The sequence below is a fragment of the Cervus canadensis genome, chromosome 7, assembly GCF_019320065.1.
Source record: "Cervus canadensis isolate Bull #8, Minnesota chromosome 7, ASM1932006v1, whole genome shotgun sequence".
In the NCBI taxonomy this organism is placed as follows: domain Eukaryota; kingdom Metazoa; phylum Chordata; class Mammalia; order Artiodactyla; family Cervidae; genus Cervus; species Cervus canadensis.
Genome location: NC_057392.1, coordinates 89,548,118 through 89,574,452, shown reverse-complemented (window position 1 = coordinate 89,574,452; position 26,335 = coordinate 89,548,118). Strand labels below are relative to the sequence as shown.

The window sequence follows — 26,335 nt, the reverse complement described above, 5'->3', positions numbered from 1 at the left end:
AGAACAGGATGTTCTAATCTACACACGTCACTCTCAGATAACTTAGAATAACAAAGGAAAAATTCTACTTTTTCAGTAGGGATATCTGACAGTCACTGAATAATTGAACTTACCAAAAATGGAATAATTTGATATTTCTCCCCCCCAATATAACTCAGATGTATACAACATTCCTTGTTAAAAAACTAATCATGGATAAACAATTGGACAATTCAGAGCATGATCATTCTATAAAAGAGCCAGCTCAGAACCTCTAGATAAATTAGTATCATGAAAAGCAGACGGGATGGGCTAGAAGCGAGCAGTTCTTAGATGTCTCTACCTTCCTTACCTTTTCTTCTCAGTCACCTTTGGGAGCTTCTCTGCCTGCCCTGAAATCGGTGTTTATTACTCTGTTCCTGGCCGTCTTTTCACATTCTCGCCCTTCTTCTAAGCTGAAGTAACCTTTGTTTAGAGTATTGTTTAAGACGGTCATCTGTAAGACAGACTTTTCCTTTCATCTATCACACAGTGCTTTTGGCGCCTTGTATGAGGCAGTGTTGTTGGTACTGGGGATCCTGCCCTCTTAGAGCCCAGAGTCTTGGTGGTTGTGGTATCTGAGCAGCCTCCTCACCCCACTCTGCACTGAGCACCTCCATTTCCTGCAGTCCTGAGTTGTCATCTAGGAACAGTCTTATCACCTCTTTCTACTCTCTTCCCATTTTACAGCAATAACTGCCAGTTGCTGGGAACTTTACCTAGGTATCAGACACAGGCAATGCTAATTCTTTTTAAAAATACTTATTCTTTTCAAGGGATTCCCTTGTGGCTCAGTCAGTAAAGAGTCTTATTCTTATTCTTGTCAGTGGAATATTTGATATTCTGAAAAGAATTTATGCACAGAAGCTAAAGCGCACAGACGGAACACAGCAGACGTGAGCACGCCAGCCTTTCCCTCCTCATTCTCCCCGGGCTGTGCCTTCCTCCACGGGAGAGAACTCTGTCCTGAATTTTGTGTCCTTTATGTCCCATCTTGATTTAAATCTACATGAACATAGATTCCATTAGAAAATTGTTCATGGCTCATGGTTTGCGTAGTCTTCAGGACTTTTTTTTTTTTCCCTTCTTTTTTTACCCCCAGCTCCGCATTATTGTTTCTAAAGGAATTGAAATCTTTGGAAAAGGCTTGGAAGTAGTTGCAAAAGATGAACATTCATTCATCCTTTGGCTGAGCATTTTAATTCCTAAGTATATGTTCTAGAAGAATCTCTTCCAGAGGCATTCCAAGGATGTACAAGAAGATGCACATGAAAGGATGCTCACAGAAATATTGCTTGTAATGGCCAAAGTGTAGAAATAGCAACTGGTTATTGACAGGAGAGTGGGTTTAACATTTCAGTGGAATTTTGTGTAGCAGTGAAAATGAATGAACTACAGCTGTGCTTTTTTTAAAATCCTCCTGATAAGAGAAATCCCATATTACAGTTGAGGAAACTGAGGTCTAGAGAGCTTGAATAACTTATCCGAGGTGTAAGAACAAGTATGTTGTAGAACTGAGAGTGTTATTCGAAAGCTCTAATGACTGTGGAGTATTGTTTCTTGTTGAAAAGTCTTGGCTTTATTAGCTTGTCTGTTCACTGAACGGAGAGAGAGCTTCGTATTTTCGTCTAGCTCAACAAATGGATCATAGTAGGAGTTGAATGAATTTCTGAAGACATCCTTACTTTAAATAGGAAGAATGCTATGTAAGGGAGCTTAGTAGCTGGAGTGAGTTCTGAGATGGTAACCAGAGCACCTGCAATGGAAACCCAGCCCTTTCAAGCCCTCAGGGACTGTAGCATCTTACCTGTATGCTCTGTCCTTGGTTTCATCCCCTGCGCCATCCCAGTGGATGGCTGAGGGATGCCTGGCAGGTGTATGTCAGCATCACTTGGATTATTACTACCCCGAATTCCTTAGCCAGGGCCCACAATTGCTCTCCTGGTGGACAGCAGAGGCCCTTCTTTAGCTATGTGGCTTTTTTTTTTTTTTTTTTAATTTATGATATGAACCTGCCCAGCCTGCAGCAGCAAAAGTGTCAGCAAACTTTCTGTCTCTTGAATGTCCCTGACATGATCAGCTTGTGGCAGAGTGCAGGCAGTTTGTGCATATGGGGTGGGGGTGTAGAGAACGCAAGGTTGCAGATATTTGTTGCCTTTGGCAAGTAAACCAGTATGTGTCATAAAAAAATTTATTTCACTCTTTAATTTTTTTGGCTTGAGTGGAACAAAAATTGAAAAGAAAAGCAAAAGCTTAACTGCCCAGCTATCCCCTTGAGCTTTTCCTTGCCGGCCATCCAGTGTCAGGAAAAGCTCTGAGCAGATACATGTTTTTTTCTCTGTCTCAAATAAATCATGAAAAGCTTTTGTTACTTTGTAAATTGGGGGTGAGGGGGCAGCGGGGGAGAGGCATTGGCAAGGGTCTACAAACATGACCCAGCAGATTTTGTCAAGAACCGCATAGGAGGAGCAGGAATATCCAGGTAGATTTGCTTTCACACTGTCTCCGTGGTGATGCTGAAGGTCAGTTCTATAAAGATGAGCCTCAATGAGGCAGAGGTTCTCAGAGCCCTGACCTCGCCTGTGGTTGTCTGTCTGCAGCGTCTTACTGTGGTTGCCTCATACTGGTCTCTGTTAAAACATCAGTTTCTCAGGGAGGCCTTACTGGTTTACGACCCCTGACACAGCTGAGCACCTACCCAGCACACTCCAGCCTCTCACCAAGTTTTATTTTCTTCAGAGCCATCTTCATTATTTAAAGTGATACTTATTTTTCAATTTATTTTCTCCATCATCCCTCCATCTCCCTATTCCTACTATGCCATCCTCTTAAAGGTAGCCTTCATGAAAATAGAACTTATTTCTTTTCTTCAGTGTTAAATTAGTGCCAGGTATATAGTAGAAGTTCATTAGATATTTACTGAATTTATGAATGACTCTATCTGTACAACTTTGGTCAAATAAGGACTCAACTGTTGAATGATGAGTCTGTTCAGGACCTCAGAGTTTTATATTTTCTGTGTTTAATAGGTTAAAATGTATAGATACCTTTTAAAATCATTGGTGCATAAAATCAGATTAACCATAGCCTTTGGTTTATGGCATATTCTTATCATGCAAGGTTCATGCAAGGTTGACTTAAAAAATTTTTATCTTGTGTTCTTAATCACATTATTAATTTCCTTCAAACTTGTTAATCAAAACAAAAGCCAAGACTGACAATAATAAGCTATTAATATGTGGAACTGAATTCTCTTTCTTCCTACATGCTCTCTCTCTGGCCACCATGTACCCTGAGCCTCATTTTTTTCATTTACTCAGTTTAGTTTTATTGTGTTTTGTTTCATGTGTATGTGTTCCTAAAAGTGTGTTGAATGCTTATGTGTGTGTATGAAATTGTGATCTTTAGGAAACATTCGCAATCATTTAGTGGTTTAAATATATCACCCCACACATTGCCCATGTTATTTGAGTGTTGCTATAAATCATCTGTTTTGGTGACTGCAACATTCCACTGTCTGACCATGCCACGGTTCATTCATTCAGCTTCCCGTGTTCAGCATGTTTCCAGGGTTTTGCCCTTTTGAACCATGCCACAGTATATATCCTTCATGTCTTTGGATGAACATGTGAAAGAGCTTCTTGTGTGCATAAATCTAGGTATTTAATTGTTGAATCACAGGTATATGAAGGTTAAACTATAGACAGTGATGTCAAACTGTTTCCCAGAGTGATTGCAAATCCTCTGTGGATACCAATCCTCATTTCCTATTTTCAGATTTACAGATTTTCTCTTGAGAAATGTTACTCCATTGTGGTCTGATTTACATTTCCGTGGTAATAGTGTTAGGGGCATATCCTCATATGATAATTGGTTATTTCCACGAAATGTCTAGTTACGTCTATTGCTCATTTTTCTTTTGGGTTGTTTGTGCTGTTACTGATTTGTGGAAATCCTTCAGATACTCCTGATCCCTGCTTTGTTGGTTTCATATATGGTGAATAGCATCTCTCAGGTTGTAACTTGTTCTTTCGTCTTTAAAAGTGCATTTTGATAAACAAGTTACTTACTTTAATATATTTAAATTCTCACTTTTTGGAATTAATGCTGTTAGTATCAGAATACAGTACTGGCATGTCAGAGTCTGAGATAATGGTTTGGCATGGAGGCCTTGATGCGCTTTCAGGGGGATCAGGAGGTCACCCATTTTCAGAAGAGTGCTGACGGGGTGTTGGCCTGTTCCGTTCACTGTGCTGACACCTGTGCTAATGGTGTGAAAGCCGCAGTGTGTAAAGCAAACCTGCCGATGCCTCGGCACACTTGGGGCCAATTACCCAAGTGTGTCCTGGAGTCATTTTGTAACTTACTGCCATGCAACCTGAGTAAACAAACAGAAAGCCAGCAGCACATGGGGCTTCCTCGGTGGTCTGGTGGTTAAGGATCCACGGTGCAAGGCAGGGAGCTTCCTGGTCTAGGAAGGAAGACCCTACCTGCCGTGGGGCACCTGAGCCTCCGTGCCCCCGCAGTGAGCCTGTGCTCTGGAGCTGGGAGCTGCAGCTGCCGGAGCCTGCGTGTCTGAGCCTGTGCTCCGCAACAAGAGAAGCCACACACCGTGATGAGGAGCAGCCCCTGCTCGCTGCGGCTGGAGAATGTCTGCACACAGCAGCAAAGACCCAGCGCAGCCAAAAAATAAAAGAATAAACCTTAAAAAAAAAAAAACAACCCTACAAAACAGAAAAGGTTAAGTTCACTTTAGAATGACTGTGATGACGTGATATGTTTTGTCCATTTGACAAATATTTAAATATTTCATGTGGCATTATAAGAGTAGTTCGCAAAGCACTTCTGCGATGTTTGATGGTGGTCTAGAGGAGCAATACTTGGGAGTGAGTTACGAGCTAGATTAGGTGCTTTTTTCACGGAACACCATTTTTACTGGAAAGAATGATCCACAAACTCTGGCAGTTTGTACTTGGGTATTTGGTGGACATTTTCTCAAAATCAAGTCAAGGAAAAAAAATAGCAGTACATTCTAGTACTTGGAGATCAGTGCCACTATGATAATTATTTTTTGATACTGTGTATGAAAAGTATACTTCAAAGTTCTGGATGAAGGTACCTCTCCAAATGACCAACGATTATATGATATAAAATCTAGCAGTGGTAAAAGATTTCCTCAAAGACTAAATTATACTAAAGGATTTTAATGTAACAAAAATTTAGTTTCTCCTTCATTAACCACCTTTAAGAAACTGCTGCTATTTTGAGTTTTGATGTGGTGCCAAAGAAGATGGAAAAAGAAATGGCAGCCCACTCCAGTATTCTTGCCTGGAGAACCCCCATGGACAGGAGCCTGGCGGGCTGCAGTCCATGGGGTTGGAAGAGTCGGACACGACGTGGCAACTACACCACCAAAGAAGAAAATCCAGAAGGCCACGAAAATACTTCTTCCTTGTCCTCTTAGAATATATCTATGTGAAACTAGATTTTTTCAGTATACTTTAACTAAAACTGCATTTTGAAACTCATCCAATGCAGATGTGGATGTGAGAATGTAACAATCTTGGGCCAGATGTTAAAGAGATGAGCAAAAATGTAGAATCATGCCATTTTCCTCACTAAAACTTTTAGGAAAATATAATTACTTTTCACAGAAATGTGTTTTTAATGTTAACATTTAATGCTATCTTTAAAACAAATTAAAAATAAATATTTTATGAATTTCACAATTAAAATTTCTAATATAGTAAACATGGCAGGGTATAACAACGTAAGAGCTTTGGGCTTCTCAATACTGTTCAAGGGATCTTGAGACCAAAGTTTGACAATTCTTGGCTAAAATATATTTTACTCTATTTTCTAATATTTTTTGGATTTAGTTAGCTTATTTTATTATGTCAGTTCTTAATCCATCCCATATATGGACTGTCTGTAAATCCCAAAACAAAAAAAGACACCAGATCTTTATGAAGAGTGACTAAATGAAAAATGTGTATAACTTCTGCCTATCATTGTAACTCCTGCTCATCAGATAATCTTTAATTTTTTTTTTTTGGAGTTTTTTTGATATGGCTGTTAACTTGTTTGGTTGTCCATCCATCCATCAAGCATGAATTAAGCAAATAATACCTCTCATTAGTTCCTCCCCCCCCGTTCTGTGTAGGACCATCACCTGCTGGGCTCATGGGCCCTGACCTGGATCTCCACACTCCACAGCCGTCAGACCTGCCGGTCTGGGCTGGAGGGACAGGTCTACTTGTTTACAGGGGTCGCCGGTGTTAGTTAGTGGCCAGTGGACCTGTTGACAGGTACTCACTACTAAAATACTGACATAGTGTCCAGTTTTCTGTTGGAATGATAGGAGATAAATCGGGAGAACTGTTCATTTCCCCTTATTTTATGATTTCTTACTTGGCCCGATGACTGTGCGAATCAATTCAAGAAATTTCCTGTGGGATTTTACTCTTGACAGGACTACCTGTAACTTAGTAAGATACTAGCAAGGAAGAGGAAGGAGTTCTGTTTTTACTGAGTAGCTCCTAAGGTACCAGGTACTGGCCTGTCTGATTGTCTTAGTAGTTCTTTGGGGTGATAGTTTTGTTGTGATGGAGCAGAGGTGGATCACAGAGGCAAAGGAGCTAAAAAACAAAATGTCGCTCAAGCCCACAGTGGATTCAGATTCAGCTGTTTGTCTGAAAAGTGCCTACTTTTTCGACAGTGGAAAATTTCCTCTCTAAAAACCCGAGTCCCAATAATATTGATTGTTTTATAAAATGTGATTATTGCCATTATTGTGTAAATACCTAGTTAAGGTGCAGAGCAGTCTCACATACTCTTGTTATCTCCCTCCAGCTTTTATTTGTGTATAAATCATAATTCTTATTGGATATGTTTACCTCCTTAGGTCAGAGACAGGATGGGGCAGGCAACAGGGCATTTGATTTGAAGCCAGATGACTTTTTCCTTTTAAGTTCAACCCTTGGACTTTATTAGTTGTGCTATCCTGTTTGAATCACCAAAGCTCTCTGAACTCCAGTTTCCTAATCAGTAAAACAGAGCCAGTGACAGAAGTTCTTTCTCAGTGTAATTTGGCTGCTGGAAATACCCACTTTTGATAACAGAATCTGTGCAGAGGCTTTAAAAACAGAGGAGTACTTGTAAGGATAATTAGAAGTCCTAAATCTCAGTAGTGCACATGAGTTATGTGGTGGTGTTTGTTATTCAGTCGCAAAGTTGTGTCTGAGTCTTTGTGATCCCATGAACTGCAGCATGCCAGGCTCCTCTGTCCACCAGTCTCCTGGAATATGCTCAAATCCACTGAGTCAGTGATGCTATCTAACCGTCTCATCCTCTATTGCCCTCTTCTCCTTTTGCCTTTAATCTTTCCCAGCATCAGGGTCTTTTCCAATGAGTTAGCTGTTTGCATCAGGTGGCCAAAGTATTGGATCTTCAGCATCAGTCCCTCCAATGAATATTCAGTCTTTCCAACGATTTCTTTTAGGATTGACTGGTTTGATCTCCTTGCAGTTCAAGGTACTCTCAAGAGTCTTCACCACCCCAATTCAGAGGCATCTGTTGTTTGGTGCTCAGCCTTCTTTATGGTCCAGCTCTCAAAACCATACGTGAAAACTACTGGGAAAACCGTGGCTTTGACTGTATGGACCTTTGTCAGCAAAATGATGTCTCTGCTTTGTAGTATGTTGTCTAGGTTTGTCATAGCTTTCCTTCCAAGGAGCAAGTACCCTTTAATTTCATGGCTGCAGTAACCATGAAATTATCCACATTCAAAATCTTCAGTGATTTTGTGAATTATGTAGGTTGTTAATAGTGATGTTTCCCTCACCCTTTGATTGCTGGGGCTACCTTCTAACACTGTTTTCTTTTTTATTAGATCGAGTCATATAAAATTGCTAACATTTAACTATATTTTATGTGCAAAAAATGTCAATTTCATATGGCTAATGCAGATTTATTTAAAATAGTTTATAGTAAAATTACACATGAACAGTGAACATCTATATAGTTACATAAAAGGGCATAGGACCAAAAGTCAGTAAGCCTTGATCTTGGTTATGTTTTACAAATTAAACTTTTATTATGGCTTTTCTTTCTCAAACTATCTGATGACACGTGTGAATGCTGCCTAGTAGCCAGTGAAATGTTTTCTGTTGAAGAAGCGCAGAAGGCCACGGAGCATTATTCCCCAGAATGAGTTGTTGCAGACAGTTGGCCCAAACGGAGGAAAGAGGAATTAGTTGCAAAAGCCAGTCTCTTCTTTTTAACTGTGTTAAGTGTGAGATCTGCCCATATGTCTAAAGGTCTATATATATAAGTGGATAGATTTTCTCCTGTGAATGCTTTCTTTAAGTGGAGAAAGCTGGCAGGGAAGTGATAGGTATAAAACTGAATTAGGGAAGACTCCTTTAGAGAGTAATTTATGAAGAAGGAAGTCACAACTTATAGCAAGTATTAAATTTAGTGATTTCTGAAGTTTTTGATGGCAATGTTTGTCATTGGCAAAATATGTTCTAAACCTCTGCCTTATTTCAGTTGAAGTATTCTTACAATCTCTCCAGAAAATGGAGCTCCTTAGCAAAAGATGTATTTATTGTTTTTTTTTTTTTTGGACTGGGAAATAAACTGGAATGGATGTTAAAAATGAACTAAGTTTTTAAATTATTAATTTAGATTCTATGGAATTTACTACCCAACTTTCTAGAAAAACAAGCAATAGAATAAGTTTCACAAGTTACATACTTTGTTCTTTCCATCCACTAATTAGGCTTACAATGGTACCAATGCTTGATACTTAAGAGTGTTATGTGAAATCTCAGAGGAAGAAATCAGAAGAATCAATCAAGATGGAAATGAAAACTTATAAGACATTAGGAACTGGGTCTAAGTTGGCAGAGGAGCGGGTGGACATGGAGTGCATCTGTCTCCACAGACGCCCTGGACAGCACTTAGAGATGCAGTAGTTCTCACAGAACACTGGCTGAATACCACAGGAGCCTCGATCACCAGGAAGGACTGTATGAATCCACACATGACTGGGTAGGATGAAAGAAGTGAGAAGCAGGAGGAGAGCAAGCAGGACCAGACTTGCACCCCAGGGGTGGGAAGCTAAAGCAGGGGAGAGATTCCTGAGTTCCAGGGAAGTCGGTTGGGACAGAGGGAAGCATTTGAAGGATCAGAGAGTGAAGCAGCTGATCTGTGATAGTCTGCATAGAGAGCCACATGGACCATCTGCCACAGGCCTGTGTACCGCGTTCTGGACGCATGTCCACCAGTGCATGCGGGGGCTCGAGCTGGAGCGTGGGGAGTGGAGAGCAGTCCTGGGGTGAGGACTGCTGTTGATCATGGGGAGATGGTCTGAGGGAACGGGAGGAAGGAAATCCGCAACAGGGAATGCCTTTGGAGGAAAGCTTGACGGCCCTGGAGGCAGGGCACTATTGCTGAGCCCCTCGCAGGGGTGGAGCCATCACCGTAAGCTCTCTCCCTGCAGGCTCACGTTGGCCGCCTAGCAGGAGAGAAGGACCACCCACGGTTGCCTCTCGTGTGCCTGCTGCTAGAGGCTAGAAAAAGCTCCTGATAGAGCTGTATCCCTTGAGCCGATGGCTTCTGGCTTCCCTGTGCAACTGGTGCTGCCGGGGCCCTCACGATCCAAGCAGGCATGCCACCTCCCTGTTCGGTCCTCATTGCGGCAGACTCTGGTCCTCTAGGGCAGCCTCAGGAGCAGGCTCCTGTCCGTGGCCCACCTATAGAGGTGGGGATAAAACCACAATTGAGCTCCAGGGGCGAACGACTGAGGAAGAGCATCAAAAGCCTTTCCATCACCTGCACGAGCTGCAGATTAAATCCACAAGGTCAGCTGGTAGACTGTGTCTGTGGATTGTGTGAAAGGGCAGTGTGTTCCCACAAAAGAAAATGCCCTGACTCTGGCAGCTGTGGACATTGGAGGCAAGTACATGTGGGAATAGGGACAGATTAGCAACTCATTCTATGTGGCCACCATCACCCTGTTAGCAAAACCAGACAAAGATATCAACAGAAAGAGATAATTACAGGCCAGTGTCACTGAACACAGATGCAAAAATCTTCAGCACAATATTAGCAAACAGAATCCAACAACATATTAAAAGGATCATACACTATGATCAAGTGGGGTTTATCCAGGGATGCAAGGATTCTTCAGTTTATACAAATTGATCCATGTGATACACTGTATTAACTAATTGAAGGATAAAAAAAAAATACGATAATCTCAATAGATGCAGACAAAGCTTTTTGATAGTTTTCCACACCTATTTAAAAGTCTCCAGTAAGTGGCATAGGAGGAACCTGCCTCAATATAATAAAGGCCATGTATAATAGGCCTACAACAAACGTTATTTTCAGTGGTGAGAACAAAGTATTTCCTCTTAAGATCAGAAACAAGACAAGGATGCCTACTCTCATCACTGTTGTTCAGCATAGTTTTGATCCTAGCCATGGCAACCAGAGAAGAAAAATTTAAGGAATCCAGGTTGGAAAAGAAGAAGTAAAGCAATCACTGCTTGCAGATGACATGATACTATATGTAGAAAACCCTAAAGATGCCACCAGAAAATTAATAGAGCTTATCAACGAATTTCATAAAGTTTCAGGATGCAAAATTAATGCACAGAAATACCTTGCATTGTTATAGCTAACAATGAAAAGTCAGAGAAATTAAGGAAACAACCCCATTCACCATTGCAACAAAAAGAATAAAATACCTAGGAATAAACCTAAGGAGACGAAAGATCTGTATGCAGAAAACTATAAGACACTGATGAGAGAAATCAAAGATGACACAAACAGATGGAGAAATATATTCTTGGATTGGGAGAATCAATATTGTGAAAATGGCTCTACTACCTAAAGCACTCTACATATTTGGTGCAATCCCTATCATATCACCAGTGGCATTTTTCACAAAACTAGAACAAAAAGTTTTAATGTTTGGATTGAAACAAAAAAGACCTTGACTAGCCAGAGCAATCTTGAGAAAGAAGAATGGAGCTGGAGGAATTAACCTTCTTGGCTTCAGATTATACTACAAAGCTGCAGTCATCAGGACAGCATGGTATTGGCAGAGAAACAGAAATATAAGTAATTGGAGCAAAATAGAAAGCCCAGAGATAAACACACACATCTGTGGGCACCTTACCTTTGACAGAGGAGGCGATAATATACAATGGAGAAAAGACAGTCTCTTCAGTAAGTGGTGCTTGGAAAACTGGACAGCCACATCTAAAATAATGAATTAGAACACTTCTAACACCATACACAAAAAGAAACTCAAAATGAACTAAAGACTTACATGTAAGATCAGAAACTATAAAACTCCTAGAGGAAAACATAGGCAGAACACTCTTTGAACATAAATTGCAGCAAGAACCTCTTTGACCTACCTCCTAAAGTAATGGAAATAAAAAATAAACAAATGGGACCTAATTAAGCTTAAAAGCTTTTGCATAGCAAAGGGAACTATAAAGATGAGAAGACAGTCTTCAGAATGGGAGAAAATAATTGCGAATGAAGCAACTAACCAAGGATTAATCTCCAAAATGTGCAAGCAACTCATGCAGCTCAATAACAGAAAACAGACAACCCAAACAAAAAATAAGTGGAAGACCTAAACAGACATTTCTCTGAAGAAGACATATAGGTGGCCAATAGAAACATGAAAAGATGCTCACCATCACTCACTATTAGAGGAATTCAAATCAAAACTACAATGAGATATCACCTCACCCTGATCAGAATGGCCATCATCAAAAAGTCTACAAACAATAAATGCTAGAAAGGATGTGTAGAAAAGGAAACTCCCCTGAGTTGGTGGGAATGTAAATTGATGCAACCCCTAGGGAGAAGAGTATGGTGACTATTCCTAGTTAAAGGGTGTTCCTAGTTAAAAAGGTATGAAAAGTATTCCTAGTTAAAAAATGAGGAATAAAACTACCATAAGAAACAGCAAACTCTCCACTAGAGATATACCCTGAGAAAATGATAATTCATAAAGATACATGTATCCCAATGTTTACTGAAGTACATTTTATAATAGCCAGGACATGGAAGGAACCTAGATGTTGATCCACAGATGAAAGGGTAAAGAAGAAATGGTACATACCTACAATGGGATATTACTTAGCCATAAAAAAGAAATGAAATTGAGTCAGTTGTAGTGAGGTTCAGAAGGAGAAAACAAGTATCGTACATTAACTCATATGTATGGAATCTGGAAAAACTGGTACTGATGACCTTTTTGCAGGAAAGAAGTAGAGACATAGATATAGAGAACGGACTTGCGGATGCAGCAGGGGAAGGAGAGGGTGGGACAGATGGAGAGAATAGCGTTGACATATATATGCACCATCGTGTGTAAAATAGCTGGTGGAAAGCTGCTATATAACAGGGATCTCAGCTCAGGGCTCTGTTCCCACTTAGATGGGTGGGATGGGGGTATTGGGAGGCAGGCTCAAGAAGGAGAGTTACGTGTATACATGTAACTAATTCAAATTGTTGTAGAGCAGAAACAAACGCTACATTGTAGTTATCCTCCATTAAAAATATTTTTTCCCCTTTATTGAATTAAAGAGGAAAAATAAATAAAAGGAGATTTGTGTGAGAAATTCATACCGAAAGGCAAATAACAGATGTTGTGAGGAAAGAATCTATGCAATTCAGTTTCTTTAAATTTTTAGAAAGGAAGTCATTAGTGAAATATTTGAATTATTTTGGGGGATTCTGTGTAACACTATTAATACTGGCTGGGGAATGTAAATTATTATTAATGTGAGGAGTTTCAAAGTAGAAAATATTTCATGTATGAGAGCTTATAATAAACACTCCATTAAAAAAAAACAAACAGAAAACTTCTGAGACATATAGTACAAGCTAAAATTAAAACAGCAACTGAGGCTCTTAAAATTCCCGAAAATCAAATGGGACTCACCCTTCAATCCACACAGGTAGCCCAGGCATTTAGCGCTTCAGAGAAGACTTAAAATGCTCGCTTGCATGAAGTATTTCATCTTTGCTTTCAGTTTTCAGTGGGGTTGTGGCCTTTTGTGCTGTTACACCAAACCTGTTTTTTTCCCCTCCAGTATTTTAGTTCTTTACTGGATTCCCTCAGCTCTGAGGATTACATCATAGCCCAGCTGTATTTGTGCTCTTTACCATTTCCAAAACTGATTTTAACTCACTATCCACAGACACACAACACTGTCTTATATTTTACAAGCAATAAGATAAAGTTTCTAAAACAGGAGTTTACAAAAGCCTGTGCATAAGGTCGTGAAAGAAAATCCTGCTTCATGCAATTAAAAAGAACATTTACAGAGAAAAATTAATTGGACCTAGTTTAGTCTTGGAACCTGGAAAAGTAAAATCTCACCTGTAAATCTGTCACTCTGTCTATTATAAAAAGGAATCTAGGACATAGCGCAAAAGGGCCATTTTACAGTGGTATCACAAATATTCTTTAAATACACTCTGCCTTGGATGGGCTTTTCTACTTACCAGTTTATCCAGTCTCTTGTGGTTTCTGAAGGCAAGACTGGCTCAGCCACTGGGTGTAACATCTGATGTTGAGGGAAGTCTGCTTTGCTTTCTGCCTGGACTCCTGCTGTTGACCAGTGGGGAATGCTGCATTAGCTCTCAAATGAAACATTTAAAGTGCTCTGTGAAATGCTGACATCTCGCCAAGGACTTGAACGTCAAGTACCACAGATGTCCAGTCCTCTCTGGAGCCCAGCTCTCTCCTCTGTGCTTGTGTGAGTTCAGTCTGATTTGCGTTTAGGGTGACAAATGATCCAGGCTCGACCAAACAGTAACCGGTATGAAACTGGGTACCGAGAGAGACGGACAGACAGACAGATGCAGAGACAGGGAGAGTGAGAGCCAGTGAGCAAGAGTGAACGTGAGCGAGTGCAACCGATCTGGTAAGTGAGCGCTCCAGCTAGCAGCAGGAGGCAGGATCTTTCCCATGCCTGGCTGTGACCTTTGACTGTGAGGCTGTTGTAAGAATAGCTTCTGTATTTATTGGGACGTATTTCCAAGTTGTAGTTCACACGGCCTCACTAACTCCTTGAAGAGTGTTGGAAAACTGAGAAAGTATTTGAGAGTAAAGCAGACCGGAACATGTCCCACTTTGAGTGCCGGGGGAAGGAGTGAGGAGACTCTCAGTGCGTGTTTACTGGAGTGTCCTGACCAGCAAAGGCCAAGATCATTGTCAAATGAGATGAGAGATTGAAAGGACCTCAAAGCTGTCTCCTTTGAGCCTGAGTGATTTTCCTGTCTAGCCTCACCCGGTTCTGGGGGGCGAGGACCGTGAGGCTTGCTGGTTCCCTTTCTGCTCCAGGAATTAGGCTTACACATCCCCAACCTGGACTTGGTGCTGTTGGGCCTCCTAATTTTTCTCCAGGTGAGCACGCTGTTTGTCTCTAATTTCTGAGTGCCATTGAGTGCTAAGTCACTAAAGTCGTGTCTGACTCTTTGTGACCAGGGTTTGCAAAGGCTTCTCTGTCCATGGGATTCTCCAGGCAAAAATACTGGAGTGGGTTGCCATGGCCTCCTCCAACCATCTTCCCAACTCAGGGATTGAACCCAACTCTCTTGTGTCTCCTGCGTTGGCAGGCAGATTTTGTTTTTTTAACCACTAGTGCCCCCTGGGAAGCCCAGGTGGCTAATTTCTGGACTGTTGCCTTCTTTAACAGGTTGTTGCCAGGGATCCTTTCCTTTTCTTACGTAGTCCTCTGGTTTAATGCAGTCATGATACGTCTCCCTGGAGGACGAGCCTGGATCTCCCATACTCTGCCAGTTCTGGACCGACATCGTCAGCTTTACTTACTTTACCAGTTTCTCTTCCCTTTGTCCTTAGACAGCGTGCTCATTATCAGATATGTATATTATCATTATCAAAATGAAACAAAACCCCTGAAAGCCCCGATTGACCTTAAGTCCCTTTTATTTGGTACTGTTGTCCATGGATCACTCAAGCGCTATAAAACATTAAATTCTGATTCACTGTCTCGTAACTATCCAGTCAATCACTAAAATCTGTTTTTTTTTTAATACCTAAATATTTCTTATCTATGATTCTCACCAAACTCAAAGTCATTTTTGGCCCGTACTCCCTGCCTCCAGTCTTTTCCCCACCCATAATAGCTGCCGTCCAGTCACCCGTGAGTAGGATCTTTCTAAAACCCAAGCATGCCCGTGTCCTTTTTGTGGCTCCTTATCACTGATAAGTTCATGGTATTTAATCCGTCAGACTTGGTGCTCTATGGCTGGTTTGATCTCCTTGGGACTTCCCTGGTGGCTCAGACATTAAAGTGTCTGCCTACAATGCGGAAGAGCCGGGTTCAATCTCTGGGTCAGGAAGATCTCCTGGAGGAGGAAATGGCAACCTACTCCAGTATTCTTGCCTGAAAAATCCCATGGACAGAGGAGCATGGTAGGCTACAGTCCATGGGGTCGCAAAGAGGCAGACACGACTGAGTGACTTGACTTGACTTCACTTCACTTGATCTCCTTGCAGTCCAAGGGACTCTTAAGAGTCTTCTCTAACACCATAGTTCAAAAGCGTCCATTCTTCGGCGCTCAGCTTTCTTTATCATCCAACTCTCATATCCATATACTACTACTGGGGAAAGCCATAGCTTTCATTATATGGACCTTTGTTGGGCAAGTAATGTCTCTGCTTTTTAACATGCTGTCTAGGTTTGTCATAGCTTTTCTTCCAAGGAGCAAGTGTCTTTTAATTTCATGGCTACAGTCACCATCTGCAGTGATTTTGGAGCCCAAGAAAATCAAGTCTGTCATTGTTTCCATTGTTTCCCCATCTATCTGTCATGAAGTGATGGGAATGGATGCCATGATCTTCATTTTTTGAGTGTTGAGTTTTAAGCCAGCTTTTTCACTCTCCTCTTTCACTTTCTCCTTTTTCACTCTTTCAAGAGACTCTTTAGTTCCTCTTCACTTTCTGCCATAAGGATGGTGTCATCTGCATATCTGAGGTTATTGATATTTCTCGCAGCAGTCAGTCTTGATTCCAGCTTGTTCTTCATCTAGCCTGGCATTTTGCATGATGTACTCTGCATATAAATTAAATAAGCAGGGTGGCAATATACAGCCTTGATGTACTCTTTTCCCAGTTTTGAACCAGTTTGTTGTTCCATGTCTGGTTCTAATTGTTGCTTCATGACCTGCATACAGGTTTCTCAGGAGACAGGTAAGGTGGTCTGGTATTCGCATCTTTTGAAGAATTTCTTACTGTTTATTTGTTATCCATCCAGTCAAAGGCTTTGGAGTAGTCAACAAAGTAGAAGTAGTTGTTTTGCTAATGGAGTAGCACTCTCTGTGACCCCCACGGACTGTAGCCTATCAGTCCATGGGATTTTCCAGGCAAGAGTACTAGAGTGGGTTGCCATTTCCTTCTCCAGGGGATCCTCCCAACCCAGGGATCGAACCCAGGTCTTCCTCATTGTAGACAGACGCTTTTACCGTCTGAGCCACCAGGGAAGTCTGGAGTAGAAGCAGATCTTGCTAACGGATGCACATGAATTGAGATAAAGCAGAGATGCTCCCAGACCCAGTTCGCAGCTCTGACATCTTCATGCTGAGAAGCTGAGTGTAGTTCTGGGGATGGAGCTGGGGGTGCCACTCCCACTGCTCAGGGCTGGGAGCTGCCTCTGTAGTGACTCCTTGAAAAACAAATGCTGAACAGTATTTTTGATTATTATTAAAAAAAAAAAAAAGTCTTCAAATTTCATTTGGTGCTTTGAAAAGTGGAGATGATACTCATGTCTGAAATTTTATCATCTGTGTACCATCTGCTCTATTTATTATATCTGATTTGCATTGACATGGCATCACCTTAAAAATCAAATATTTAGCTTTCCTCTAAGTAGAATGAAATTACAGATTTTATGTGTTTAATCTTTTAATTAAAGTAAATGCATAGCTAGTTGAGTAAACTTTACTCAACTGCAAGTTGAGTAAACTTGTCTCAGTTTGATCCTCCTGAGTATTTCTCAGACCTGTGGGAACCCAGGTTCAGACACAGTTTGGTCACCCTTCCTCTGGGAAGCTGTTTTTTCCTTCCAAGTTTTACTTACAGTGTTTGGTGTGTTTCATAAAGGAGACTTCTAAACATTGATAAAGGCCAGAGTAAAAGTTAATGTGTTCGCTTTTAGTTTTGAAGGCTTGAGATCCATGATATAAAAATAAATTGACTTTTAAAAATAGTCAGTTTGACATGCAGGAATAGGTTTGTTTGTTTGTAATCCAGTAACTGCTAGAACTAGCTCAGTTACAATGAAACCTTGAGCCAAGAGCATTTTTTTTTAATAACCAAAACCAGTGCTTGGGGCTGTGCACATCAAAACTGGTCCAGTTTTATGGGATTAGATAATGATCGCAGTGTTAAAACTAACAAGAGCTACATGAGAATGCCAAAGGGGGGAATTTCTTTTTTAAAGGAACTTGTACTTTTATAATGGTTCTATTTTCTAAGCTGAAGGGAGAACGGGAGGTACCTGAAACTCAAACCTCTGAGTCGTATGAATTCCACACTTTTGGGAAATTATTAGTGAAGAGCAAAGGTGAGCCCTTGGGGAAACCTGGAGGTATGACAGGATCCCTGAACAACGAGATAAATGTCAGTGCCTCGGATTCAGGTGTGTCCAGTGTGAAATAGAACAGTTTAAACAGGAGGATGTCCTGTAAGCTAGATAATTTAAGAGGCACACAGCCTTTTACAGTATTTTAGTTGATCGTGTCTGTAGTTCTGCACTGACCCAGTAACCACTGAAATAACTGTCTGTCCCAGGAGGCACACTCACCACACTCTCCCTCAGGTTGCCCTGAGGCAACGGCAACAGGAGATGTGGCTTTGACCGTGTCCCTTTTCCAAACACATCATCTCTCCTTCCACCACTGACTCCGTTCAGATTTGCTGGATTGGCCCCTTCCTTCCATCTCTACCTGTTGACCTCTTGTGCATTTCTTAAAACACAGGCCAGACTCCACCACCTGCGGAGCTTTTCTTTATCTTCCCCCTAAAAATGAACGAATGGTTATCCCCATGGTGCTTAGTTTGAGTTTTGATTAGGCCACTCCTGACAGTGTATATAACCTTCTGCTGAATTGCTGATAGTAATGGCCATCTCCTTGTTTTGGGGAAAGGAGAGTCTTTCGCTTATGCTCCCTGTGTCTGTCTGTCATGCAGTCACCTGGCTTGTTGGGCTGGAGGACACGATATTTTTCTGTGGCCTCTCTCATCCTACATGGCCAGGTTGGTTTCCTTGGCTTGGCACCTTACCTGTTAGCAATTCTTGGGCACCCTGTCTCCTAAGACTCCATCTCAGTGAGAAGGCAAGATCTTTCAGAGACAAGGACATGATTGTAAATGAAGGTGAGGACCTCCACTGGACTCCCTTCTTTTTTTTTTTGTACTCCCTTCTTTGTTTTCCTAGTCTAAGAAATATAAACATCCTTTTAATTTTGATTTCTTTTTGTTGGTAATTCAAATTAAACTAATTAAAAAGTTTTTTTGTTGAAGTTATACATTTATGTACTTTAATCAATTTTATAAAACTTATAAAAAAATCCTGCCCCTTTTGTGTGCCCCAGTGCCTCCCCTCGATCACTTTTTTAGCTGCTACTTTGGGGTGTCAATCCCTATGTTCCTGTTGTAACTGAGAGTTCTTGTCCTCCTTGCGTGTCTCTTGATGTGGAAAATGAAGATACAGTTCCTTTATTCTCCATGCCTCTCTTCACCTAGATAATTATGTCTATATTTTTTTTTGATAAATCAGTAACCTTTATTCAAATAATTAAAACCATGGCAGCATTGTTTATAACTGAGGCCCATCGCTTACATTAAAAGGGATCATAATTCCCCAGCTGTCTCTGTCACCAGGAGAGACTGTACCCTTTTGCCTAATGCAAGCAGGCTTCCCTGTGCATCCAGGCTGCCCATTTTCCCACTTAGAATTAGTTATGATATGTAAACAAGCTCTATAAATGTTAGCTCTTGTTATCACATTAATATTACAGTTTGAGCCAAACCAAATTTAGTCCAGTTCTTAACCATATGCAAATGAATAAGCCTGAAAGTCCTTTGCCAGCAGCTGCATTTAGAGAAAACACATGAGGTCCAGGTGTGTGTTTACATAATACGACTTTTATTGGATGGATACTTCTTAGTATTATACCTCAACAGGCAGAGAAAATGTGTGTTGTTGACACATCCTTGTTATTCATTGTTTTCTGATATATTTCACTGAAGAGCCCTTCCAGCTTATTCGTTTTAGAATTTTGCTTTTGGCAGCTTGCAATTATTGCTATCTTGAAAAAGTCCCATTCGTGATATATAAATGCTTCCAGAACTGTGTTTTTCATTCTTTCTCGTAACCTGCCACCAAAAGCCCAAATCAGATTGTGATCCTTTGCCTTTTGTAGTTTCTCCAGAAGCCTTATATTATACTTGATAAGCAAGGCCCTTGATTTTATTCATTTAAAAATACAGACAATCACTTAAAAGGTAAAAGCGTCTGAGTCATAAATAGGCAGGCTGGGGGTTGTCCTGTGGAGTTGATGAGATTGTCGGGAGACCCGTTTCATGTAAAAATAAGCAATCTGCAAAGAGAGCTAACAGCTGAATAATGGGGATGTGAGAGGAACTCTATGGCTCTCATTAGTTTGTAAAAAAAAAAAAAACTTACTTTGAGGATTCATGCTAATTGATAACCCTCATAGTGTGAGAATGTGACTTAAATGTCTACCTAAACCTTTGTCATAGTTCAAAAAGGGGAGGGTGTCTCAATGATGAGCGCCCAGGAAAGAGAAGGTCCACGGCAGGCAATTGTTGCTGAGCAGACGCGTGCGGGCCGGAAGCAGCACCCCTGTCCTGGGGTGTGCCCGTGGCAGACTCGTCCCAGCCCGTCTTCCTGCAGCCTTTCAGCCCTCCTCTAGGGCATCTTGAGCCATCTGTTAGAGTCCGCCCCTGACATGAAACCTCTGGCCGTCTTTGGCTGGAGTTTGATCCAGCACAAAATGAAGGGAGGAAAAAGCAAAACTAAACAAAACCATAAACACCAGCAAACTTGTCTACTCAATCATGGAGAAAGGGTCAGGATGGGATCAATCTGTATTTCTTTAGAGCTAATCCCATATAACATAGAGTCAACCTGGGGTACAAAAGTAAGCTCTGCCTCTTACCAGCCTGGGGACGGTGGGCGAGTTATGTCCTCTCTGCATCCCTGTTTCCCTTAGTGTCACCTGCCTCATTCAAGTTGTTTGAAAGTTTAAATGAAATAATGTGTATTTTCTTAATTGCTGTTCTCAGCCAGAGTAAGTAGTCAGTGAATGGTAGGGGCTCTTATTAATATGAGCAAAGGCTAATTGTTGCCTCATAATTTTCTTGAAGCTGTGTTATCACTAAGTATATGGGAGGTATAAAATGCTATGCTTTGAAGTTTTAATAAACATTGATTTCTTTGGAAAGATCCACATTTGAACAGAAACTTTGGCTCAGTAACCATCGTTATGGAAAAGCTCATTTATAACGTGTGTGTGTGTGTTCAGTCATGTCCAACTCTTTGCAATCCCATGGACCCCTCGAGGCTCCTCTGTCCATTAGATTTCCCAGGCAACAATACTGGACTGGCTTGCCATTTCCTTCTCCAGGGGATCTTCCTGATCCAGGGATCAAGCCTACATCTCCTGCATCTCTTGCTTTGGCAGATGGATTCTTTACCATGGAGCCACCTGGGAAGCCCCTTTTTGTAACTTAGCCGTACTTAATTCTGAGAGAAATGCCTCCAAACTGAAAACATATTTCACAAGGGAATGAGCAATATGCAGGAGCCTGGAAGCCTTTAGAGATGGCACATCTCATCTGATGGAGTACTTCAGTGTTTTCACTTCCCTGGACTCCTAGGTGAGGAAGCCGGGCATCCAGTCCCTTTCCTACCCCTCGTTCCATCCCTCCTTTCACTCCGTCTCCACAGAGAGTGAGGATGGAGTGTGCTTCCTCTTTCTTGACTGTATCCAACTCCAGAAGTTGTTATGGTTATCTACTGTTTGTTCCTAATTTAGACAAACCGTGTGGTCTAAAAGTACCTCTCCATTGCCAGAAATCACATCAGCCTACTGCCCTGCAGGAAAGACCAAAGCTTATTGTGCAGATAGCGTTATTTAGCAATGTCTAGATGAGTTTCTGTTATTAAAGGCCTAAGAGATGAAGCAAAATCATAGTAAAGGCAGGAAACATTTATTTTTCCTTAGGCAAGGAGAGCAAAAGCCCAGACAGGATATTTTGTAAATATTTTTTTAGTTCAGCTGACTGGTTGTTAATATATTCTGGTGTTTTGTGGGAAATGACAGAGGCTTATTTTATTTTATTTTTTTTAATAGGCCATTGCGGAGAAAAACAGTGTTTGAGTTTGCTCAATAATCTCTTGCCATTTACCAAACCAAATATCACTTATCAACTCTACGTATGAAGTATTTGCTATTTGTGTGTAGTTCAGATGCTTATTATCACCCTGTTGGAAGCCTTTTGTTTCAAAAGACAAAACAAAAAAAGCAGCACCCTGATGCAGCTGCTTCTGAAATAAAAGAGATGGTATGGTTTTAAAAAGGAAACGATTATGAGAGACTGTCGACATTTTCAATCTGTCAAGTTTTCTCACAGTCATTTGGGATGGTTTCTAAGTGATCTTGCCTGGCAGGCATCTGATGTACAATCTTTCTCTGTAGCTGTAATTTTACAACTTCAGCTTAATCCTTGTTTTACTGAACGCCAGTTGGCGTGTTTTAGTGAGTCTAAATATTTATACGATCTTAGCTCTGCGTATTTATCTTTTAGGCATTTGTGACATTTCTTAACGTGTGGTCGAGAGGATGTAAGAGGCATTATGTCTGATTAATTGGGAGGGAGAGCCCCAGAGTGTTTGCCCTCATAAGACCGGCTCAGGCTCTCCTGGCTGTGGGTCCTTGAGCGCATTACTCAACCTCTCTGTGTCTCAGCAGTCTCTTCCTTGGGATGATCCCTGCAAAAGCAGTGATAATATTTAACTCAGCATATTCTGTGACCATAAAGAAAGCTGAGTACCAAAAAACTGATCCTTTCAGACTGTGGTGCTGAAGAAGACTCTTGAGAGTCCCTTGGACAACAAGGAGATCCAACCAATCCTAAAGGAAATCAATCCCGACTACTCATTGGAACGACTTCTGCTGAAACGAAGCTCCAATACTTTGGCCACTTGATGTGAAGAACTGACCCATTGGAAAAGACCCTGATGCTGGGATAGACTGGAGGCAGGAGGAGAAGGGGGCGACAGAGGCTGAGATGGTTGGATGGCATCACCGACTCGATGGACATGAGTTTGAGCAAGCTCTGGGACATAGTGAAGGAAAGGGAAGCCTGGTGTGCTGCCGTCCATGGGGTCACAAAGAGCTGGACGCGACCGAGTGACTGATCAACAGCATTATATGCGTGCCAAGCACATGAAGAGCAAAATGAATGTTGCCTGTCATAAGTCTTATTCTGCACTGGAGAATTAAAAAAAACTTGAAATGCATTGTAGGGAGTTTCCTATCTGTCAAAGGTAATGATTGCTTGGAGAAAACATGATTTTGAAACGGCACTTTAAATATAGTACTTATGGATCTGTATTTTATTATAATTTTCCGCTGGCCTATGTTCAGACTATCTTCTAAGTGTCTTTGCACCATTTGGTGTAGATGAGGTTCTCACAAATTTTTATATTACAGGTTTCCTCCACATATGATGACATTTGAATGGTAATTCATATTTACTGCTTCCTTTCCCACTGTTTTTTTTTTAAACTCATTTTAGACATTTTGTTTGAAGACAACATAAGCATCAGTATGTTTTGGCTTTAAGTTCAATTTTTCTTGCATGGAGCTCTATTTTTTATAAAATAAAATAGTGAAGGTGCAGACTCAATAAACATATTCTTCCAATGTGTGGGTCATTATGGTGCTGAGATATCTCTAGGCCAACCTTTGTGATTCAGATTCATTCAGAGGCACAAAATCGAGTTCATACACTACTTATTTGTGGTAGATTAGGAAGATCTGGAAGCTACCTAGTAGCTAGCTCAGAGGCATAATCAAACACTCCAGACCCTCACACTTATTACTTCTAATATAATTTCACTACTCTCTTTGTTGACTTGCTGCTGACATAAGAAAATTTTGGTGTGTTCCAGTATGAGTGCCACATAGACACCAGGTAAAGAAAATTTCCTAATGTCTTCTTGGAGGAGGAAGGAGACCGAGGTGATGAATGGAGTGTAGTCTGGGACTGGCCCTCGGGTAAATTCCATGGTGCCCCTGGCAGCAGGAGAACTGGCACTGTCTAAGCTACTTTCAGAGTCTCTGTTGGATCACCAGATTTGTGACACATCCCGAGGAATGTGGGGAGCTTTTCCTTTGTACCTGGGTTCACTTTAAATTGCTCATCAGAAGCTGATGTGCTTGGGCCCTTTTAGGGTCCTGCGGGCAGCGCTGTGCCTCTGCCGGCTGGGGCAGGTGTGAGGGTGCTCTGGAGGTGGGTGCTCTTGTCTAGGCTTGGCCTTTGTCACCCGGGAGATGGCGCTGACAATGCTGCCTCCCTGGCTGAGCTGATGTGTGCATTAGGGGAAATAGTGCCCATGGAACGCACACAGTGTGTGGCGCCAAGTAGAACTAATAAATGTTAGTGTTATTTCTGTTGATTTCTCCAAGTCAAGATGATGATGATAATAATAATTGTATTCTGTTCCTCCCCGCATGCCCTTCAGTAGGCATATCTTAGAAAGAGGTTTAGCATTTTGATTCTTGGAGCGTCCACCTGTATGCTATAGATGCACCATCTCTTGGAGGTTGTGCAAACAGGATCTCAACGCTTCGTGTCAGTGGTGAGGTTTGGGGAACTTTGGGGAAAGGTGTGAACAAACATGGGCAGGAAGTGGGGATGGAGATGATATTGTAAGGATATGCTTTTTACTTACAGGCTCACGGGCTCATTTAATTCCTCAGTTTTAATGAGTGAATTGCGTGAAAGATTATCTAAGATCCTTTCCTCCTCAAATTTCTCAGTCCTCCTTAAATTTTTCAGACTTTTTCAGGCAGTTGTAGTATGTTTTAAGATGTTGATTCAGACTCTGGTTCTGGCAACATGTTCTCAAATGGGGTTTGTGTGTATGGTGTGTATGTCTGGTTTTGTTTTGAGGGGCAGAGCAGTAGAATCCACTTTTTCCTTACTGAAACCTTAAATGGAACTCGATTGGTTCCATTTAAACAGGTGAGAGTATACCTTTGAATGCAGATGGGGATGCAGCGAGGACTTGTCCTGCCTACTCAGTCCCTACCGGTTGCCCACCAAGCTACGTCTGTGATCTCCTGTGGCTAAGAAATGCAGTTTGAAAACCATGCCATTCTAGTGAATTCTGTGAAACACTTTTGTTCTAGAATAAGTCTATCACACAAGTTGCAGCGGTGGGCTTCAGAGATATTTTAGTAGTTCAAGACCACTGAATTGACATTTAGAAGCTGCAATGGAGATAAGAGGTAACAAAGGGATGGTTGCTAATTAAATCTGGTGTCTTTGGGAAGTTACAATATCAGGACGCACAAAACTCCAGTGAGATAACCAATTAATTCAGGCTTGGGTTCCCTCCCTTCCCAGACCTGGTTGCGTTGGTGTGCGGTCAGCAGGTCTGAGCTTGTGCGCTGGACCAAGCGGTAGGGGTTTGCCTCTTTACCTCCCTGGCCCTTCCTGGGATAATGTGAGCTGCTTTCTGGGTCAGATGTCTTTGGGGGCTAGAGTGTTTAAAACGGAAACAGCTTGTCTTAAACCAGGACTGTCTAGTAACTTCTCATTCGTGCTATGTTTGAACATGTCCCCCTTTTGTGGTAGCTGCAGTATCCATATGCACTTCAGGCCTTTCCGAGATGGGCCTAGAACACAGAGAGGACCACGGGCCCGGACAGTTATCTGCCCTGCAGGGACACGCGTGGGCCGTGGAGCCCCACGGGGTCAATAGTAACATAGGCGCCGAAGTATTTGCCTTTTTGAGTGACAGTGCCTTCCTCTTTTGCATTTTTATTTAGCGTGTGCACGTGTATGTTCTTCTTAAAGTGAGTTAAGGTTTTTTTTTTTGCTTAAGATAACTTAATTTCTCTAATTCTGATAAGTACATGTACTTATGTATATATTAAATACATGATTATTTATTATCATTAATCAAACTTACACCCCCCCCACCCTTGTAAAAAGCATTTGGTGATGCTCTAGAATGGAATGGCAAGAGAAAAAGGTTCACCTGAAGCCTTGAGCTCTGTTTGCATCTGATTACGGTGCTGTAGGACAGTGGCCGCGTAGCTCGCTTTGAGAAGGTTGCTCTCTGTGACATGCTATGAATATCTCCTTTTGAACTGTAATGTATTTTTCATCTCAACTTTAAGATTGAGGAGAGACCTTTTGATCTGAGCTTCCTTGCTCCAGGAAATACTTCAGAAGAGATGTCACTTACCAAAGGTTTAACCAAAACAGGTTTGAATAGGGTGACCTCAGAATTTAGTATGCCAACTGGGGCACTTGTGAGAGCAGAAAAGGGTGTTAATTATAATTAGAGTGGGGCTGCAGGAGTGAACTGGTTCTCTCATGGGCATATGAGACATATGTTTGCCCCATGGTAAGTACACTGTTGAGAGTCAGAAGAGAAATTTCGAAGTCCCCAAATCTTTTGAAAGCCCAGGTCTTACCTAAAGCCTTAAAATGAGCCTCAAGACAGACAGGTGCTACCTTGTCTGTCTTCGTAGTGAATGCTGCTCTGACGTAGGGTTGGCATTGATGAGTCCATTTATTGACCATCTGCTGTGTATAAGTACTCTGTGCCAGTATTCAGGAGAATTCTTTCATGAACTATGTAAAAGAGCTTGTAGCTTTTCCACACACAAGTTTAGAGAGTCCCGGCTTACAGTTTATCCCCAGTGCCTTCTCTTTGTGCTGTGTTTATTCTCTGTTCTGATTCCTTCTTGATGTCTCTCTGCTAATCCACCCTATTCTCTCCCTTCTGTAATTCCAACATTTTAATTCTAAGTTATTTGGAGCCAAATTCCCCAGCCTCCCCACCTTTTTTGGTTATGTGATAAATATTTCAGATCTGTAATCTGAAGTGGGGAGCTCAGGACGTTTTCTAGTTTGGAGTCAGCTAGCGTTCATCTTACTGCTGGGGATGCAGTGAGTCCTCACTGTATTGATGGGTGTAGC

General features: G+C 41.5%; 2 protein-coding genes across 19 annotated transcripts in view; one reads left to right on the top strand and one right to left on the bottom strand.

Moving 5' to 3' along the window:
• MED12L (mediator complex subunit 12L) overlaps positions 1 to 26,335 on the top strand; it is a 347,565-nt gene that overhangs the window by 148,346 nt on the left and 172,884 nt on the right. The gene's annotated exons all lie outside the window — the stretch shown is intronic.
• The window catches only part of P2RY14 (purinergic receptor P2Y14), a 62,272-nt gene that overhangs the window by 18,176 nt on the left and 17,761 nt on the right, over positions 1 to 26,335 (bottom strand). For 3 of the 14 annotated variants that reach the window (XM_043474007.1, XM_043474005.1, XM_043474015.1), the window contains exons 1-2: positions 13,564 to 13,974; positions 11,210 to 11,292 (exon numbers count right to left, since the gene is read on the bottom strand). The exons of 1 other annotated variant lie outside the window; for it this stretch is intronic. Coding sequence is in view for 1 of the 13 variants with exons in the window: in XM_043474004.1 (XP_043329939.1) it covers positions 11,210 to 11,292; positions 12,998 to 13,026 (112 nt within the window). In the remaining 12 variants the exon portion in view is untranslated. Of the gene's footprint in view, positions 1 to 11,209; positions 11,295 to 12,997; positions 13,133 to 13,563; positions 13,975 to 17,888; positions 17,990 to 19,372; positions 19,463 to 26,335 lie in introns of those variants that run through there. 10 more of the 14 variants (XM_043474009.1, XM_043474016.1, XM_043474011.1 and 7 more) reach the window with 9 other exon arrangements.